Source organism: Antechinus flavipes, chromosome 1, assembly GCF_016432865.1.
Source record: "Antechinus flavipes isolate AdamAnt ecotype Samford, QLD, Australia chromosome 1, AdamAnt_v2, whole genome shotgun sequence".
NCBI lineage: Eukaryota > Metazoa > Chordata > Mammalia > Dasyuromorphia > Dasyuridae > Antechinus > Antechinus flavipes.
The window spans coordinates 664088249-664110153 of NC_067398.1; the positions used below are offsets into that span (position 1 = coordinate 664088249).

At 33.5% G+C, this 21905-nt stretch overlaps 1 protein-coding gene across 1 annotated transcript in view; it reads left to right on the forward strand.

Moving 5' to 3' along the window:
• Positions 1–21905, forward strand: part of GATAD2A (GATA zinc finger domain containing 2A) — a 199704-nt gene that overhangs the window by 168437 nt on the left and 9362 nt on the right. Inside the window, exons 5-10 of the mRNA XM_051971999.1 lie at positions 5688–5819; positions 8408–8497; positions 9495–9626; positions 14732–14899; positions 15756–16035; positions 19890–20179. Coding sequence (XP_051827959.1) covers positions 5688–5819; positions 8408–8497; positions 9495–9626; positions 14732–14899; positions 15756–16035; positions 19890–20179 — 1092 coding nt within the window. The remainder of the gene's footprint in view (positions 1–5687; positions 5820–8407; positions 8498–9494; positions 9627–14731; positions 14900–15755; positions 16036–19889; positions 20180–21905) is intronic.

Below are 21905 nucleotides of genomic sequence, written 5' to 3' on the forward strand. Positions count from 1 at the left end.
ATGTACAATGTTTCATTGATACTACTCATTTTATTTTTCTTTATTTCATACAAGTTTTTCCATGTTTTTCTAAAATGGAACCAACTCATCATTTCTGATAGAACAATAGTATTCCAAGACAGTTACATGCCACACTTTGTTTAGCCATTCCCCAGTTGAAGAACATCTTATCAGACTGATAGGTGTAAAATATCTCAAAGATGTTTTAATTTGCATATATTTACTGAGTAACAATTTAAAACATTTTCATCTGTGTGGGTGTTTGTTTTGATTTCTTCATTGAAAAATTACCTGTTGGTATCCTTTGACATTTGCCAATTAGGGAATAACTCAACCTTACAGATTTGAGACAATTCTTTATATATTTGAAAAATAAGACTTTAATCTGAAAGACTATATTAAAATTTTCTCCCGATTTTCTGCTTTCCTTTTAATCTTGACTGTGCTTGTTTTATTTGTACGAAATATTTTTAATTTAATGTAATCAAAATTATTCATTTTACACTTTAAATTTTTCTCTGTTGTTTATCCATAAATTGTTTTCCTTTCTATAAATCTAATAGGGATACGTATGTGTATGTTCAGGTATTTGCTTGGTGCTGAGATAGCCCTCTTTAAATGTAGGTTATGTATCCATTTTGACTTTGTCTTGGTAAATGATTTACTTCCTCTTTGCCTTCCTGTTCATCAGTTTAGAAGACTTTTTATGCCCTTCTACATATATTTAATTATTGTTCCCTTTTAACCAGTTTCAGTGTAAGATTTCAGCGCTGCCAGCCCTTTATTCTCACCTGCTTCTGCTGTAACAGTTCTTTCATTCATGCCTCATTTATTCTTCATTTTACCTCTCCCTAGCTAATACTGTTTTTTAGATTCATCCCATTATATACAATTCAACTCTTAAGCCTTATATTGGTGAGTGATCTTTCAAACTATTTTAAGAGTAAGCAGGTTCAACTTAATTGAATCCCTTATTATTGTTCTTTAATATTTACCTTATGTTTCTTCTTGATCTTTTGTATCAGTTTTCCACTGAATTCTGGAGTTTTTGTCACAAATACCTAAAAGTTTTTCAGTTTCTTAAATAATCATTTTTTAAAATTTCAGAGCTTAGCTGGGTAAGTTATTTTTGGTTGTAAGCTATCAAAATTGCTCTACAAAATATAATGTTCCAAGCCCTTCAATCTTTTTATGTAGAAGCTATTAGATCTGTGTTAGCCTGACTGAAGCTCCACAGTACTTAAAGTTTTTTTCCCCTTGTTACTTGTAGTATTTTTTTCCTTAAGCTGGGGTTTTGAAACTAGGCTATAATATTTCTTTAAGTTTTCATGTTGGGATCTCTTTCAGGTGATCAATGGATTTTTAATTATAATTTTCAAGTAGTAACAAAGCCCAGCAGCAAAAAATAGGAAGAGAAATTTTATTTAGAATAATTGTAGCCAAAATAAAATATTTGAATGTCTACCTCCTAAGACAAACCCAGGAACTATATGAACACAATTAGAAAATACTTCTTACACAAATGAAGTTGTATCTAAAAATTGGAAAAATAACAGTTGCTCATGAGTAGACCGAGCCAATATTATAAAAAATGACAATTCTATCTAAATTAATCTACTTGTTCAGTGCTATACCAAACTGCCAAAAAAATATTTTATAGAGCTAGAATAAATAACATTTGAAAAAGCAAATAGTCAAGAATATCAACAGATTTCAGTTTTAAAAAATACAAAGGACAGTTGAGATTTAAAACTGTATTATAAAGCAGTAGTCACCAAAAACATGGTATTAGCTAAGAAAGAGAATGGTGAATCAGTAGAATAGGTTTGATACACAGTGACAGTACAGTAAGCTAGTATTTTTAAGCCCCAAAATTCCAGCTTCTGGGATAAGGATTTGCTATTTCACAAAAATTGCTGGGAAAACCGGAAAATAATGTGTGAGAATCTTTACAGCCAGTATTTTTGATAAAGATCTCATTTCTAAAAAACAAAAAGAACTGTGGCTTTTAAATTTTTAAACAAGCCATTCCCCAATTAATAAATGATTTAAAGGGTATGGACAACTTTCAGATGACGAAATCAAAGCTATCTATAATCATATTAAAAATTAGACTTTAGATCACTATTGATTTGAGACATGCAAATTAAAACAACTCTGAAGTACCACCTCATACCTGTCAGATTAACTAAGATTGACAGAAAAAAAATGATAAATGTTGAAGGGAATATAGTAAAACTGGGACACTAATGCATTCTTAGTGGGATTGTGAAATAATCCAGCCATTCTGGAGGGTAATTTGAAAGTATGCCCAAAGAGCTATTAAAAATTTCATACCTTTTGATCCAGCAGTGTATCCCAAAGAAATCATAAAAGGGGAAAGAACCCATATATGCAAAAATGTAGTTGTTCTTTTTATTGTGGCAAAGCATTGGAAAATAAATAGATGCTCATCAATTGGGGAATGACTGAATAAGTTATAGTACATAAAAGTAATGGAATATTATTGTTCTATCAAACATGATGAACAAAAGCTGATTTTAGAAAGAACTGAAAAGATTTACATGAACTGATGCTGAGTGAAACAAGCAAAACCGGAAATACATTGTAGTAACAGTGAGATTGTGCAGTAATCAACTATGACAGAGTTGGATCTTTTCAATGGTTCAGTGAGCTAAGGGAATCCCGATAAACTTTGAATGGAAAACACCATCTTCATCCAAAGACAAAACTATGGAGACTGCATGAAAATCACTACATGCCATGTTTACTTTTTTCCTCTCTGGTGGCTTTCCTCTTTTGTTCTGACTTTTCTCTCCCCATATGATTCATAATATAGGTTTTTTAAAATGTACACGTATTAAACCCCTCCCCCCAAAAATGTTGGTTTTTTATGTGTAACTAGCGAAAATTAAAAATTAAGAAAAAGCCAAAACTCTCCTGTAATCCCATAGTTCTTACATTTTCTCTTTTCAGTTTTCCTGAAGTTTTTTTTTTTTCTGAGATGTTTCACATACTCTTTTATTTTTTTCATCCTTTCTTGGTGTCTTATAACACCATTAACTTTCCCTTGCCCAATTCTAGTTTTTAAGGAAGTATTTTTTCCCTTAAATTTTTGTAATTGCTTGACTTACTTTACTTAATTTTCTTGATTTTTTGGACTGTTCTAATTTTTTTTCCTTTAATTTTTTCCCTCAGTCTTTTTCATTTGTCTTTTAAAATCAAAAAAAAATTGAGCTTTTCTTTTAGGGCTTTTGAACATTTGATACTTTTCTTTTAAGGTAGGGGTGTTTTGTTTTGTTTTATTTTTAACTTTACTATCTTCTGAGTATGAACCAAGTTCTCTGTAGTCCATGGTAGATGGTTTCTTTCTCTTTTGCTTACTCATTGCTGTTGTTGTTGTAATTATTATTGTCATTTTTAAAAGCATTTATTATTATTATAATCAAATTCTAGTCTGGAGGTATCAGGATCGTGCTTCAGCCTCCAGGTTTTTCTTACCATTGTTTTTTAAGCTCTGTCTGGGAGCTGGACCTTTGGTGTTCTTTTTTACCCAAGCTAATGTCTAGTATCCCCATGCATGAAGTCACTACAAATGCTTTTGCTCCTTGTGAGCTAGGGGCTGGATACTTCAGCTTATCCCTCTGCCTTGGAACCAAAATCTAGAATTCAGCTAAAACCAGGGATCTGGTGCCTTAGTGAGTTCCCACAGCTCCAGAATCCCGACTCTTCTGCTGTTGCACTTAATTGGGCATGTGCTTGCTCCTCCTCGCTTATAATCATAGCAGTCTGGTCAGTGAACTTGTGTTCAGCAACTGGGGAAGATTCTTCAGTTGCCCCATGTTTAGCTGTCTGCTCTCAGTTCCTGCAGCAGAATGCCTAGAGGTGTTTGCACTTCAGTTGGACCAGGCCTCCTCCCCTGGAAGTTGGGTTTTCTTAAGGTCTCCAGGTTGTCTTCAGAGGACAACTGCTGTATTTCTGCAGTTCAAAATTTCCTTTAAGGCAGTATTTTTATTATGTTTATGGGAAAATTTTGAAATATGTGATATTTCCCATATTATTCAGCCATCTTTCTGAATCCTCTTATGGGGCAAATGTTTTTTCATCAGACCTCTTTATTTTCTGTGCCCTAAAGCCAAAGTGACTAAAAAAGGACTTTCTCCTTTTACTTATCAGTACCTTTTCCAAACATAACTCTGCTCATTCCTTTTTTCCAGAAGAAATCCAGGATGGTCCAGATTCATTTCTTTTGCTTTGGTGGAACTATAATTATTAGTAAAAATCTTTCTGGTGTGAGGCTTCTTGCTTTCTTCCCTCACCCCCCTTCCAAAACCCATCTGGAACTTCTGGACTGTGGAAGACCCAAGTTACCCTTATTTCACAACTGTTTATATTGATTGCATGAGAAAGCAAATTGCCACTCTTTTTCTTCTGGTGATATAGAAGATCACTAGACCGTACTAAGTATCCTACTTCTATATCCTGAAGTCCCCTGCCATTGTCATTTCACTTGTGTATGTTACTAAGGACTATTGGGTCTTAACATCCACTCCATTGCCTCTTGAGAGCAGACACTGTCTCTTTTTCTATTTCTATCTCCAGAGTGATACTTGGCATACGTAGTAAGTACTTAATAAATGATTTGGTGTTTTCATTCACTATGTGCTGCTTTCTTTTTGTTTTTAGCCAGTATCTTTTTTTTTTTTCACGGTATTTAATTTTACCCTATGTACTAGCTTTAACCAATAGAGTAGAAAGCAACCAAATAGTCTTAGAAAAACTGGCTTCTTTTGAAAACTGTTGTCAAAACAGAAAACCAGCAATATCTAAGAAAAATGATAAATAGGATTTAGGCTCAGTAGAGAAAGTTAAAGCAAAGGATGGGGAGGTGGGAATTTTACCCAGTTAGTTCTTAACATCACATCCACTATATTCTGTATTGGTTCCTTTTCTCATTGGCTCAGACAATCAGGACAGCAGCAGCATCCTTTCAACAAAAGTAGTGGCACTAAGCACCTACTCAGTAAGCTGACTTCCTCTCTCTCTTCCCTCCTTCCTTTTCCAATGGCACACGATAGCTACCATTTATCTCCTCTTTTATAGAATTGGTTGAGAGGGGCCTTTTCATTGGTTTTGGATCATATAGGGGGAAACAGAAATCTCTGTCTGTTCTGCCAGTGAATGTTGTCTCAGCGTCTTGTTACATGACAAATCTGTTGGTGCCTTATTTCACTGTTTTATGAGGATGGACAACCATGTCTTACTTCTATATTGTATTTTTCCTAGTCCTGCCTGCGCATGCGGTCCTTTACACAGTTGGTGCTGTTTAGTAAGTGAATGAATTAGTGAATAAAGAATGAAGTAAGGAAGAACCCTATACATAAAACTAGAGAACCTAGTATTAAGTCCTACTCCAGTATTGATTATTCATGTGATATTAGGTAAGCCATTTTTGGAGCCTCATTTACCTCCTTTGTAAAATGGAAATAGTAGAACTTTCATACACTCTTTGACAATTCTTGTTCTGAGAGGAGTCTTTATAAATTGTAAAGTATAACAGAAATATGAACTGCTGTCATTGTTACTAATATTCAAGTACTGCAAAGAGCTTTCACAGAGTATCAGTACTTAGACGTTGTTTTCCTCAAATTGTCTCCTTTTCTTCATTTATTCTGTCATTCTTGCAGAAAAGCAGCCCAGAAGAACGAGAAAGAATGATCAAACAACTTAAAGAAGAATTACGATTAGAAGAAGCAAAACTTGTTTTGTTGAAAAAATTAAGACAAAGTCAAATGCAAAAAGAAGCCACTACCCAGAAGGTGTGTATTTTTTGGGGATGTCTGAGATAAGTTATTCTAATATAGGAATTTTTTTAAGAATGGTTATTCCAAGTATCTCATTTTGTACACTTCCTTAGGATACTTAGGGCACAGAATCCTCGTTATTTTAATTGTTGTTTTAATGAGAAATGAGATTTTTCTGGGGCTACATAGGCTAGTAGAAGGAAGGGGAATTAATTTAATGAAAAAGTGTATTGGCCCCACAATGCTTTGTATTTAAGCATGATAACTATGTAATTGGTGGGATTTTCTATTATTTATGAAATTTTTTCTTTCGGAGAGAGCTCATTTTAAGAATTTGCTTTATATCCATAGCAGTTTGTGGTATGGTAGATATTCTGATTTTTGCCAAAAGTTCATTTTACTATATAGGAATTCCTTTAGAGCAGTATATTTCAAATATGACTTCTATAGGTACCAAAAATGACAATATATCTTCAAATTTAAAAAAAAAAAAGAAAAGAAAAGAAATTTTACTATTTATTTTTAAAGCTGGAAACTGCACTAAGACTTTTGGGACATTTGAGTGTTTACTTTAGTAGATAAAATCCGTTGCTGCCTAGGAACTCTGCTATTCATATTTCAAGAAAGACTTTCTCTTTCCTGTTTTAGAATATATGTACATTAACAGTTTAATAGCTCAAAATTCTATTATTTAGACATTTGAAACTTTCTTACTATTGGATTTCTCTTTCCAGTGTGATTTGGGTCTTGTTTGAACCTAGGAATGTTGAATGTGAGAGTAGTATAAATGTAGAGTGTTTATGAAAGTAGAATGTTTATGATGTATTAAATACTTTCTCATTCCTAAATCTTTTTAATGCCTTTTTAATAAAGATAATCAATTTGTTATATACATTCATCAGTATATAATCACTCTTGCTAACTACAACATCTGTTTTAAGGGCAGATAATTTTTCTAATTGAAAGGGACCATGAAAGAGTATGTGTTCTTCAGTGCAAATAGAGCTCCTCTGTATTCCTTAGTAGAGGATTTTCATGACTTTGCCATAGTCATATAGTCATAAAACAGTGATTAGCACTTTGGATATGAAGTTGTCTAGACTCATCCTTGAGCCTATACTGTCAGTCCTCTAGCTTAATAGGATCAGCCAAAACTTGTCACTACCCAAAGAGACCTAACTCAGTTTCAATTGATAAATGATGGACAGAACCAGTTACATCCAAAGAAAGAACACTGGAAAATGAATGTGAACTATATTTACATTTTTGTTTTTCTTCCCGGGTTATTTTTACCTTCTGAATCCAACTCTCCCTGTGCAAGAAGAGAACTGTTCGGTTCTGCAAACATATATTGTATCTAGGATATACTGCAACATATCTAACATATATCGGACTGCTTGCCATCTAGGGGAGGGCATGGAGGGAGGGAGGGGAAAAATCAAAACAGAAGCGAGTGCAAGGGATAATGTTGTAAAAAAATTACCCTGGCATGGATTCTGTCAATATAAAGTTATTATAAAAATAAAATAAAATGTATTTTAAAAAAAGAAGAAGAACAAAAAAAAAAAAAAAAGAAAGAAAGAAAGAAAAGAAATAGCTCCTCACTCCCTAGGGAGACTGACTATTCAAAAAAAAAAAAAAAAACTTGTCACTACTATAGTCAAGAGTTTCTATTACATGAAGCATCTGAGAAAAATTTCAGTGGAGATCTTTAGAGAAAAGTGTTTGAAAATAACGTGAATATCTCTACCTTAAAGATTTTGTTAGATTTCTCAAGTGTTTTGAGATTTTTCTTTTTATTTGGGAAAATTCCAATCTTGTGAAATCTCTCAGTTGCCTCTTTTATTTTATTTTAGTAGGTGCCTTTATAAATTAAACAATAAAATACATCCTAGAAGAACAGTTATTGACGTGGTACCTAAAGTATGGTAATGCTAATCTTGGCCATGTAACCGCAAGACTAATTTTCCTAATTCACTTATGGGTATGAATTTCCCTTAACATTTTTAGTCTCTGTCCAGTCTGTAAAATCTCTGCATTGAGTTGTTTGTGGTAGTGGTTTCTATATTCAGACTTGTTAGCGTGGATATTTTCTTGTCAATATCAGATGGTAAGCTCTAAATATTATTGGGAGATAAAGTGTTAAAACAGGGACCAGCTTATTCCTATTCCAGTATACCAGGCCCATTTTGCTCACTTTACTTGAATACCATCTCCAGCCATTCTGGTCACATGAGAACAAAGCATTCAGCCTCCATTTAGCTATCTGGGGAAAGCAATGAATGATTGTAAAAACTCAACACCACTGAAGATCTGTGGTCAACAGAAAATTTTTTGTGCCCTATTTTTCCCCTCCTATTCACACGTGCCCAACAATTTGCCTTTGTTCCAGGTATTGACACAGACAGGGACATTTTCTTAGTTTGGAAGTATGGCTTTGGAAACATGGTCAAAAAAAATCAATTATCTTCTTAGCAATATCTTACTCCTTGAAGATTTCTTATTCATGTGGATTTTAGGAGGAGGGAATGTTTTATTCCTCTTAATTGCTTGTCACTTTACTCCCACCCTCTCACGTGTGTCATTTTGTTGTTCTCTTGCAGCCTACTGGCTCCTCTGGGAATGCTGTGGCCACCCCTCCCCCCCTGGTACGGGGAACACAAAACATTCCTGTTGGCAAGCCATCTCTTCAGGTCAGTTTGATCCTTGGATACACTGCCAGGTTGGAGGGAAATAAAATGAGAAGGGCATAAAGAGAGGGAAAGAAAAACATGGAATTTGTTTCTAATATCAGTGCTGCCTTCCTAATTTGAAACAAAAATGCAAGAATTAATTGTTGGCTTATTGTGTGTTTATTGATAGGAAATAGTAGCTCAACAAAAATTCATATAGGTGGAGGATGATGAATGTTTAACATTGGCATTTCTGTGTAAGACAAACCTATGACTTATGATTAATATGGAACAGATCCCAGTAGTCATGGCAAACTGGAAAAACATACCTCAATCAACTGTTATTAAACCATAAAGCTTCCAAATGTTGGCCACAAGATAAAGGCTTCAAGGATAAGAAAAACAGATTTTCTAAGCCAAGACCCAAATGTCCTGAGTTTCTCTCTTGTTTGGCTGTCTATAATAAAATTCCAAATTCCTTCAACCAAAATGAACATTTGAAATCAGAAGCAAATTTGTAACATTGTAGCCAATAGAATTCACTTTTAGATCTGCATTAGGCTACCCCACTGGCATAAGCAGTCTTGAGGGCTCTGAAATGATATAGCTTCCTCCCCTTAGAGGGAGAACAACTTAAAGAATACTCTGATTACAAACTGGATTTCCTGAGGACACCTAAACTATGTAACCATGTCACTTCCATCACCAGATCAGCTTTATAAGTGATTTGTTCCTTACTCATATTTGAAGGCACTTAATTCTATGTCTTTGTTGTATGCTTGTGATAAATGGAACCTACATTTTGTGTGAGTGTTAACTTTAACCCAGATCCTAAATTTAGTTTAAGTGTGGTGTTTTAAACCTGGAATAAAGCACCCTACCCAAATTGAATCACAGTAGCCCCCTTTTAAATGACTATCAATATATCTAGTATTTATACACTTTGTATTTTTTGTGATGTGCCTTTGTGTTTCCCCATTTAAAAAGTCATTGCCTTTGGGCATTTTGTAATTTGCAGGCCTCTTCTACTAGAATACCAGGCAATGTTATTCCCCCTCCTCTGGTCCGGGGAGGTCAACAGACATCTTCAAAGCTGGGGTCTCAGCAGAACACACAGATAGTGATGCCCCCTCTTGTTAGAGGAGCACAGGTAAGAGAAAGGGATTTAGCTGGTTATATATTATATACATATATCATTTGGATTCTTGAGTCTTTATTCCCATACCTCTGCTTCAGGACCTTACAAGTTCACCTTTAATTTGAAACTAGTATTATTGATTAGGATCATGTTATCTTTTCTCACAATAGTATTTGGCTAATTGAACTCAGTTGCCCTGGTTAAATGTTTGACACTGTTGTCGAGATTGTCTTTTGTTAGTCTGGAGCTATGCTAGGATTTAACTTGCAAATAATGAATTGGCTTGCAGTTTGACAGATCTGACATTGTTTCAGTAATCTTAAAGAGAAATTTCTCAGTATTACTGTCCTAGTTAGTATTCTTTGCCCATTTACCATCCATTACGTACAAAAGTAGGTTATTTAGACAAAGCTGCTGTGGTTTTTCTTTATAATTACCCATAGAATAGCTAGTGAATAATTGTTAAGTTAATGTGTGGCACACAATTATCATAGTACACAGATATTAGGTAATTTAAGGTAAGCTATCCATAAACTATCCTTTGTTCTTGTCTCATAATCAGACCATCTTTTTCCAGAATTAGTTTCTTGGTGTCATCTAGTACTCAGATTATTCTTGACAGTTCTTTATTTGTCTTATGATGTTTCCAGTAAGTATAATTTTCCAAAAACTATCTGTATAATCAATTATCCTATTTAATTCTTTATTCCAGTCATTATTCATGTGCACTGTCTTTTAAAAATACATACAATGATTTATCCGCCCTATAAAGTGTGTCTTTAGATAATCTAAAGAGTAGATTGAGTTATTTATTTTTTTATCAACTTGGTTTTTCCCCAGTGGTTAGTTAGGCCAAGTTGTTTTGAATAAATACAAATCCTGTTCTTGAGGTTCTGAGGACTGTGTACACCAGAACAATGTCATCCACAAATAGGAATAACTTGGATAACCTCACTGTGTTAAAGAAAATCCCTCATTAATTTTAACTCTAGGATCTCTTTTGTGATAGTGGTAAATATCTTTGGCAAACTTAATGTCTCCCAAATTTGTGTTTTTCTTGATGTTAATGGTAGAAGGTTTCTGGAAAAAGATCCTCTTGCAGCATTCAAAGAATTTGATAATCTTTGAATTAAAATTTTTATTAAATTTTAATGTTAATTATTGTCCTTTCCTCTACTCCTTACCCATTGAGAAGGCAAAACATACAGTACCCATTAGACACACGAAGCCATGCAACACAAATCTCTACATAAGCCATATTGCTTCCCTCCCTCACAATGACAAGAAAAATAAAATGGAAAAAAAAGATACTTCAGTCTTCACTCTTGATAATCTTTGAATGGAAGATATACTTTGTTGAAAAATAGCCATAAAGGTCCTATTTCTCTCATCTAAACTGTTGCTTTTTAATAATTAAGTAACAATAAGCTGAATAGGATCTTGTATTTTGTCCATCTTTGTCATTTGTATAATGATGAACATAGCAATCTGTGCTGCAGTATTGCTTGCAAAAGGTTACTTCTTGAATTGTACATGTTTAACTTATATTGAATTGCTTGCTGCCTAGGGAAAGAGTGGGAGGGAGGGAAGGGAGAAGAGGTGGAGCAAGAGTGGGTATTGAAAACCATCTTTGCATATATTCTGAAAATAAAAAAACTTATTTTAAAAAAATAAAAGGACATTAAAATAAATACATAAATGAGAGCTTGCTTATTTTTACGAACAATAAAGTATAAGTCTCAAAGATTGTCCATATAACTAACTATCCTTCTATTGAAGCAACTTACATTAAAGATGTCCTCAATGGTAATATGGGTTATTCCCTCCCCCCAAAATAAAAGTAAAATAAAAATTGTATAGATGAGAAAGTAACCATTTGGTCAAGAGTTGTGAATGATCCTTCTGTGTTGCCTTTTATTTATATATAATAAGATTTTTTTCCCCCTCACATCTTTGACGTCTTTCCTCCCTTCACATACTTTGTGAATTAATTTATTAATGTTGTCTCATTCCACAGTGTTTCCTTAATTACTGTTGATGCTCTTGGTTTGTTCCGACTCTTTTTCTTCTTTTTGTTTTCTTTCATATAAGGCCATATAAGTATATCTGAGACTTTGTTGTTAGAATTCAAATGTGTTCACTTTTCTCAATAATAAAAAAATAGTTTGACATAAAAATTGTTTCTTTTATATTTTTCTGATCTTTGTAGTCTTTTATTTTCTTCCTTAAAAATGACTTGGTTTAGTTGGATCTTTTGTGAAGCTTCTTTAAATTAGTTTTACCTTCCCTTTCTTTCCTGTTTTATGAGATCAGACTCTTATCATCTTTCTTTATAAGGTTTCATAAAAAAGTTTATATTCTAAACTATTAGCACCTTTGGCTGCTGTAACTTCTGTGTTTGCTGTATCTCTCAATGAGAGAGCAAAAGAGCTTTCCAATAAAAAGTATGTTCCTTGAAAACAATGACTTTTATTTTTGTCTTTGTTTCTCCCCAGTAGCCAGTCCAATACCTGATATAAGTACTCAATAAGTGCTTGAATAGGACATTTTTATCATGACATTTGATTTATATCAGTTAAGCTTGTGTTATAAAATTATTTTAACCCATATCTGCGACCTATCTAAATTCCTTCCCCCCCTTTTAAAGTATTAGTGATTTGTTTAAATAGATAAACATGGAATTGTTTTAATTATGGATGTCATTAGATCTTTGATATAACAAATCAGTTGTCTTGACCATTCACAGATTTCTGTTTTAGTAATATTTTCTTCTCACCTATAAAGAAATAAAATCTACCTTCCTTTCACTTTACCATTGTTTCTAATGTTGCCCCTGTCCCTTCTCCCTCTCCCTAGTTCTAGCAAAAGAGTTGGAAAACTCCATCTTGCGTATACTATCACTTTGTTATTTATTGACTGTTTTATTTTTATGCTTTTAAGCAAACAAAGCTATAAAAAAGTTTTTTAAATGATCTTAAATTCATTTGTATCCTGCAGATTTCTTTAAAATCATTATGAATATTTGGGTTGAGGACTACTTAGGATCAATTAGCTTCTAATTTTTTTTTTAGAATATTTTTAGTTTTGATTTTCATTTCCAAATTTTCTTTCCCTCTACCCTTTCCCCCACAGATTGAGAAAACAAGATATACAATGCCTTTCTTGTTTATTAAATCTTACAAATCATATTTCCACATTAGCTGTGTTGTGAGAGTGTATGGAGGAGGCAAGAAAAATTAAGAAAAATGAAAAAATATCCTTTATTCTGCACTTAGAGCCCATTACTTTTCTATCTAGAAAGGGGATGACATTTTTCAGAGTTGCTAAGTCTTTCCTAATTGATAATCTTTACAGTATTTCTATTTATTATGTACATTCTTCTAGTTTCGTTCATTTCATTTTTCATTAGTTCATATAAGTCTTCCCAGATTTTTCTGAAACTATCTCTTTAATCATTTTGTATAAATTCTTTTCCTTTTTCTTTGATTTCTTTCATGTATAGATGTTGAAGTATTGTTGGGTCAAACCAGTATGTTTGCAGTTTTGTTGCTTTTTGGACAGAGATCCAAATTGTTCTCCAGAATGGTTTAACTAGTTCACAGTTCCACCAGAAGTGCATTAGTGTACCTATTTACATTCCAGCACTTATTTTCCTTTACTATCATCTTAGCCAATCTGATGGGTGTGAGTTTGAACTTCAAAGTTGTTTTTCTAGTTATTAGTGATTTAGAACATTTTTTAAATGACTCTTGATAGGTTTGACGACTTCATTTTCTGAAAAGTGCTTGTTTATATCTTTTTATCATTTATCATTTGGGAAATGCCTCTTATTTTTAGCAATGTGTTGGGTTCCTTGTATATTTGAGAAAAGAGATGTTTATCAGAAGCTTGCTGTGAAATTTTCTACCATTTTCCTGCATTTCTTCTAATTTTGGCTGCATTGATTTTCTTGGTGCGAAACCTTTTAAATCTTCCCTTGTCCATAGATTTGATAGTTAATTTTTTTCCCCCTTGATCTCCTAATTTTCTTATCATATCACCCTTTATTTCTAAATCATAGGCTTATTTTGAACATTTCTTGGTATCAGTATGAGATGTAAGTATATGATTAGTTTTTGCCACACTACTTTCCAATTTTTTTCTAGAAGTTTTTGTCAAAAAGTGACCTCTTATTCCAATAACTGGGATCTTTGGTTTTCATCAAAGATCTAGGATATTTTACTCATTTCCTTCTGTATGTTAGCTGTCTAATATATTCTACTGAATCAGTCATTCTTTTTCTTATCCAGTACTAAATTGTTTTAATGATTATTGCTTTTCATTATGGTTTGAGATCTGGTACTACTAGAACCCCTTCACATTTTTTTTCTTTTGATTCTCTTGATATTCTTGACCTTGTTTCCCACTAGATGAATTTTGTTAATTTTCTTTTTTAGAACTAAAGAGATTGTTTAGTGGTTATACTTTCATATCAAATACTAAAAAGGAGAAATCATGTTCCTCTTAAGTTTTTTCCAGGTGAAGCATCCCTAGCTTCACCCTGTTATCATTTGACATAGTCGAGTCTTGTCATTTATCTGTGGAACATACTTCATTTAGTCAATATCCATTGTAAAAAGTGGTGACCAGAACTGAATACATTGCTTTTCATTCAGATCTGTTAATGCCAAGGGACAAACAGAATAGCAATTTAATTGACCCTAGATGTGACAATAATCTTGTATTATGGATCAGATATTGAAACATCAAAAAATAAAGACAGCCATATTAGCATTTTTCAGTGTGAGAAAATTCTCACAGGTAATATTGGTATTCAAAGATCCTGTATGAATATATAGCACTGAGCTTATTAACAGAATATAAAACATGAGACTTTTTTGTTAATATAAAATGAGACTTTTCCTTTTGTTACTTAAATGAAAATAGTCATTAATGCATTAAAGATCTTCTCTTGAGCCTTAGGTCCTGAAATAATAGTTAATAGTGTGTGAATTGATATAATTCACTCTGATAATAGTAATACTATTGCTTTTTTGTCCTTATTTTATATCATCACCATTGCATCATTTCTTTACTTCATGAAATCATTGCATCAGCCAATATCTGTCTCTCCCCAGCAAATCCATAACATCAGGCAGCATTCCAGCACAGGGCCACCTCCTCTACTTCTGGCACCACGGGCATCTGTTCCCAGCGTGCAGATTCAGGGTCAGAGAATTATACAGCAGGGTCTCATCCGAGTTACCAATGTCCCCAACACTAGCCTGCTGGTAAATATCCCACAGGTAAGTTCTGAGTTATTTGTACGAAAAACATAATGCATGATTTAAAGAAACCTAAGAGCCATAACTAGGGTAGAACCTCACTAGGAGGAGGGGTCCATAAATACATCCCAATTTAGTGCATTTAGTTCCATGTTTGGGATTGTGTGGTTAAAATAGTTAGAATAGTTACATCTACCCCTTCACCTGTGCAACCTTCTAATGTTGACTCAAATAACAGTTTCAGCAAACTTGCAGGAAATGATATTTCCCTGCATAAATCCTTAGCCTTTTTGCATATTATCAACAAAATTTAACAATGAGATTTCCAGAAGGTCTTCAGATTCTTGAAACTTCCCTAATCTTCCCTAGACTAAAATCTTTGCTCTCCCAAAAACAAACATAAAATAATTTAAGCTTTTATTAAGGCACAAACTGGCAAGTAATAAGAACTTTTCTTTGTTCACACATTGAAATTTAAAAATTTTGAATGATTCTGCGGGCTTGAGTATTTGATTTTTTTTCAGTGGCATACTTTTGTTATGATTACTTGAAATTCGTTTTCTCCTTTTCCATCCTCTACCAATATAAGTAAACCCTGGAGTGCTTTTTGTATAAATTTAAAATACCTAAACTTCATGTCATCTAAATAGGGAAATTGGAGGTAGATAGTAATGAGTATGCACCTCATGGAACACCAGAACAGGCAGACATTAAAATGTTTAAAGGAGATGGTAAAAGAGTTAGAGGGAAACAGCTGAGCTATGGTTAAATCATTCCTTTCCACTTTGGAGTCTGTTTTAACTACATTTTAAACAGGACCTCTTTTTTGTTTAATGTGTGGAACTGATTCAATTTGTGCTTTTCTTTCATGTTTAAGGCCTCACCAACTTCAATTAAAGGTACAACAGTCACGTCTGCTCAGGGTAATGCAACTACCACGGGTGTTGCATCCATAGTGAATGCCAATGATTCACCAGCCAGCCGGCAAGCTGCTGCAAAGCTTGCCCTACGCAAACAGCTGGAAAAAACGCTGTTAGAGATTCCCCCTCCTAAACCACCTGCACCTGAGATGAATTTTCTACCCAGCGCAGCCAACAATGAATTTATATACCTAGTTGGATTAGAGGAAGTGGTACAAAATCTCTTAGAAACTCAAGGTGAGCTAACAGTGTGCGTGTATGTACTCGTTTTCTTGCCTTTGAAATTGCTGTTAAATTTCATGCTTTTAGTGTAGTAGTATTTAGAATGTCTTAACTGAGATACACCCTGTAGTTTTCACTGTTGCAATTCACTGGAGAAAACTTATAAGAATCATAGTATTTTAGGCAGGAATACTTTCTTGATTTTTTTAGAATAGCTTCCTCATAATTTTCATTGTAAAGCAATAATGTTTGGGGAGTAGAGAATACCAGGACTTGTTTCCTTTTCACTCAGTGATCTATCAGATCTATCTTTTTCCTGAATCTTTGGAGAATGAATGTATATTATTGTGGAAAAGAATAAAAAACACTGATCCTAGGAATGTGGATACCTGAGTTCTGCCATTAATTTGCTATATTTTCTTAAGAAAATCATTGAATCTTTCAGCATGCCTTAATTTCCATTCTGCCTTTGGACTTCTATGAGGCAAAAATGAGACCACAGAAATGATAGAACTGAAAGACTACTATGAACTCATATAGCTCTTTTCACTTGATTTTATAAATTAGGAAACAAAACAGGGAGAAAGAAGTGGCTTGCCCTCCTAACCCCCCACTGAGAAAGCAGAAATATTAGAAACATTTTAATACAAACACATATAGTAAAGCAAAACAAATTCTCACATTGGCCATGTCCAAAGAAAATTTTTTTTCTTAGTCAGCATCCTAAGATTATCATCTCTCTCTCTCTCTCTGTCTATCTGGGAGTTTCATCATAACACCTTTGGAATTGTATTTGACCATTGCCTTGATCAGAGTTTCTACATCTTTTAAATTTATGTGTTTTTACATGATTGTTGTTATGATATGAATTGTTTTCCTAGTTCTACTTACTTCATTTTGTATTGGTTCCTTTAAAATCTTCTGAAGTTTTTCTGAAATCATCTTCATTGTTATTTCACAGGAATACTCCATCACATTCTTATAACATAATTTGTTCATCTATTCCTTATTTGATGGGCATTCCCCCTCAGTTTCTAATTCTTTGCTACTATAAGAAAAGAATCATATCTTTTTGAACATGTAAATTCTGTTCCTCTTTCTTTGGTGTCTGGGCAAAACATTGAAATTTTATGTGGTCAAAATTTTACCTTCTGTGATCCTCTGTATTCTATTTGGTCATAACTGTTCTCCTCATAGATCTGACAAGTAATTTCTTGCTCCTTTAATTTATGAAGATCACCCTTTATGTATAAGTCTTAAACCCATTTGGAACTTATCTTGTATAAGAATATGTATCTTGTATAGAATATGTATTCAGTTTTAGTATGGTAGTTTTTGGTATAACATATAATAGTTTTTGGTATAGACTTATTAGTTTTTGCCAGATTGCTTTCTAGTTTTTCAAAAAGTTTCTATCAAATAATGAGTTACAGTTTGAGATTTGATTAAAGATAGACTTCATTTTTTAAATTTATACCCTTGATCTCTTGTTTCAGGGGATGGATGTATCATATCCCCTATTAAAATGTAAACAGTTTGTTTTGTTAGTTCCATATAAGCTCTCACATTTTAAAAAATGTTTCTCTTGATTTCTGTGTTTGCATTTCAAAAATCTTACTCACTTCTAGGTCACACAAGTGAAAAGAAATAAAGCAAGAAAGAACTCTGGTCTTATGGTAATAAATCTAGTGCTCTTCTCTGTGCAGCACATGGACTCCTGCCTTCAAATCTAATGCACAATGTCTGAGTCCAGCACCAATGTACTAGAACATTCAAACAGGGGCAAGTCCAAAGGAAGGTTGAGCATACACAAACACAGGTCTGAAACTTGTAGAGCTCAGTTGAGGAGGGTAGTGATCAAACTTTGTTTTGAATAAAACTAATTTTGGTGCACTAATAGCTAGCAGGTACCCAAGCTAAGCTGTTCCTGAGATTCTGAAATAACACAACACCCAATACCTCAAGAAAGCAGAAAGAAAACAAAAGCCTGTTCATATATTTTTTTTAGTATTGCACAGATCCCTGTCTAGATCCCTAGACCCCAAACTAGAAGAATAAGCAAAACATATAACCCTTTTTGTTACCACACTGTGTTAGGAGGTGCATACAAATTTTTATTTAGCCTTTTTATCTGTTTGAATTGTTTGTTCCTCATCAGGAGGAAGGAATGTCTTTCAAGTCATTTCATACTTTTGGAATCCATGGTTTTATCTGTATAGGTGTACCCTGTATCAAAGCTAGTTCCTGCTATGTAGTTGACTTGTCTGAGTTACTATAGCTGAAAAAAATTATCTGATGGCCAGGCCAACCTTTTACTAACCCATCTCTTAAAACATAAACCTGCCATTGGACAAAAGCCACTCAATTCATTTAACACCAGTTCTCTCTATGAAGCCTTACACATTGGTAGGATGTTTCGGAGCTCTCACTCCAATTGCTGCTGGGCTCAGCCACTGGCCAGCTACTGTTACATATTGAGAATGACAGAATCTGCAGATTTCCCATTGATTTGAAATTCCTCCCCTCCTTATTCTTTGGGAGATTTCAGACTGTAATAGAACCTGGAACTGAGTCCTTGCTCTTCACCCAAGGTCAGAGCCACACAGTTTGCTATTTGTTCCTAAATTTGTTTTTAATGAAGTACATAGCTTAGGAATCCTGGGACGCCACCATAAGCATAAATCCCATACTCTTTTTTTTTTATATATATATATCTGACCCAGAATTGGGTAATGAACAAAAGAATGACCAGTTGGTATCTGTTCCCACATTCTGCACAAGATTGAGAACTTCCATAGGTCTGGTGCATCTTTTAGTCCGGGTGTACATCCTCAAGTTCTCTTTCATTTACTGTATACTGGAATACTCCATGACTGTACCCAGACTAGATCTTATCCCTGATTTCCAAAGACCTTTCTGTCATCTTGTACCTATTGTAGATTGAAACTGTAGCTCACTGACTTTTTTCTTCTATTTTCAATTAGGTCTTAATCCAATGCATTCCCTAGATCTTTGTGGAGAATTTGTCTGCCATCTCGGATCTTCCCCCCTAACATCCTTTCTGGTTCTAACAGTCTTGAAGTCTTTTAATCTTTTTGAGCAAGGACTGCTGCTAATGCCTAAGTAAAATAGAAAAGTTCTAAAATGAAGGTTCATCATAATAATAACTCATGTTGCCCTAGCACATAGACTTAAGACATCTTTTTTTTTTTTTTTTTTTTTTTTTTACTACACAATTGTGATATGGATAATAAGAACAAATTCTCCATTTTATAAAGGAGAAAATAGCCTCATGGAGTGAAATGAATTGCGTAGGGTCACCCTACCAGTAAGTGTAAAGCAGAATTGAAATCCAGGTCTCTTATCATTTTTAACTTAGAACTATTTGTGCAACATCATATTACTACTTCTAGAACAATCATAAGAAGGCATTTTTCCAAAGCCAGGGAGCTCTTAAATGCTAAATTTGGAGGGAATTAGCATTTCAAGCTGTTCCTATGAATAACCATTTTTTTAAAAAAAGTGGGTTTCTGTTTTTAGTGTCTTAGCAAGTCAGGAAAGGCAACAAGCTTAGTGGAAAAAGGATTAAATTTACTGTTGAGACGGGTTCAAATTTTGGCTCTGATACTACTTAGCTCTGTGATTTTGAACAGATTGCTTCACCTCTCTTGGACCTCTATTTTCCTATGAAAAATTATGGCAACTTTATCACTTACATGATTTAACTCAAGTTTTTAAAAAGTGAATGCTTAAAAAAAAAAATCTTAAAGTGCTATAGTAATAGAACTTGTATATATTGAGTCATACATTTTTTTCTTAAGGAAATGTTTTTTGTTGACCTAAGCTTCAAACTAATCTGATTTCCCCAGGCAAAACTTCAACTGCAACTTTATCCCATGAGCCTTACATGTGTGCTCAATGTAAGACTGATTTCACCTGCCGATGGCGAGAGGAAAAAAATGGAACCATTATGTGTGAAACTTGTATGACATCAAATCAGAAAAAGGCACTAAAGGCTGAACATACCAATCGCCTGAAGGCTGCATTTGTGAAGGCTTTGCAGCAAGAGCAAGAGATTGAACAGCGGATATTACAACAGACCTCTTCTCCGGTGCAGACCAAGCCAGAGCCAATGACCCAACATCATTCACTGAAACAGGTACATAGGGAGACTTCACAACTACACATCAAGGAGCCATTGTTTTTTAGACCTCAGTAAGATTTGACTCAGTTATATATAGTTTAATTGACACAGAAATGTTTGTTGATCCTTCTAGGTATTCTTAAATTCTGGTTCATATAGAGTAAGATGAGTTCTTTTGTACTCCCAGGTAATAAGCAAATTCTCAAAAATAGTGAGAGTAGCCAGGTCAAGTACTACTGAAACTGGCTTTATTTAGGACATCTGAAGATTGGAATTCAGGGTTCTTTCATGTCCGACAAATTGTTCTGAAGGCACCCAACACTTGGTAGATTTTAGTTGCACCTAATTTCTATAGTGAATTGTTTCAAACTTGGCTTAATCATGGAAGAATTTGTTGATCGGCTTCTCACTGACTGAGTTATTGCTTTATGTAATATTTGCATTTTACTTTTTGAAATTACTAATTTGGAGTTTAAATGTTGAAATTTAAATTTTCACAACAAAGAAAATAAAAGGTTCTACTTTGAAAAACAAAATTTTTTGTGAGGGTAAAGTTGAAATTCAAAATAAAGACTTGTAAGACTAGATTCTTGAGAACAGAAACTATATTTTATCATTGTGTGATACTATGAAAAGAGCTCTGAATTTCAAGCACAAAGAACAGGGCACAAACTTTGTCACTTAGTACTTGTGTGATACTGGATGTCTTTTATATTCTCTAAGCCTTAGTTGCCTTTTCTTTAAAATGAAGGTATTAGATTAATTGACTGTTAAGGGACCTTAAACTTCTAAAGCTATAGAACTATAATCTTTGCATATCCTGTTTTGTCTGGCACCTAATGATAAACATTTGTCAGATCAAAAAATTATTACATTTTGCTATTTTACATTAATGGACATTTTGACATTTTCTTATTCTTGTATATTCCATCTCTGAGAAATAGAGGGAAAATACAGAGTCCTTTTTATACATAATTTTGCTCTATCTCTTGTTTATTCATAAAGTGTTCACCTATTCATAGGTCTGATAAGTAATATTCTTCAAATATTCTTGTAATATCTCTCTTTATATCTAAGTCATGTAAGCATTTTGACCTTCTCTTAGTAAATGGTTTAAGATACTGGCCTATGCTTAATTTATGCCATATTGCTTTCTAGTTTTCCCAACAATTTTTACCAAATAATAAATTTTTATTCAAAAAAAAAAAAAAGACTTATAAGATATGTTATAGTATAATCTAAAGGAAATTGTCTCGAAAGATGTGGAAATAGACAGCTATTAAGATTAAACAGTTGATTTTATAATATTTATGTGGCATATCTCTACCAGGGAATTTTGAAGATCCTTCTCAAATTACACTAGTTTTCTAGTTCATAATGATAACTTTCTAAAACCCTTTCTCCAGTTTGCTTTGGAAACAGTGAGACATTAAAACTTTTTCAAAACTTGAGATGCAAATGTTTATTCTAGGGCCTTAAAACATGTTAGCACAATTTTTTTTTCTTTTTGGGAAATTGCAGTATCTTGCATTTTTGATTAATTGTATTTAGATTTCTAATTGTCCCCAAATTTAATATAACAAATTTACCAAATGCCCTCCATATGCAAGGCCCCTGCACTTAGTGGTGGAAATAAAGAGATTACAATATTGGTTTTACTCTCAAAAATGATAAAATTTTGTGAGAAGGACAAATACATACACACAAAAATATGATGCTACATATTTTGTGAACTACAAAT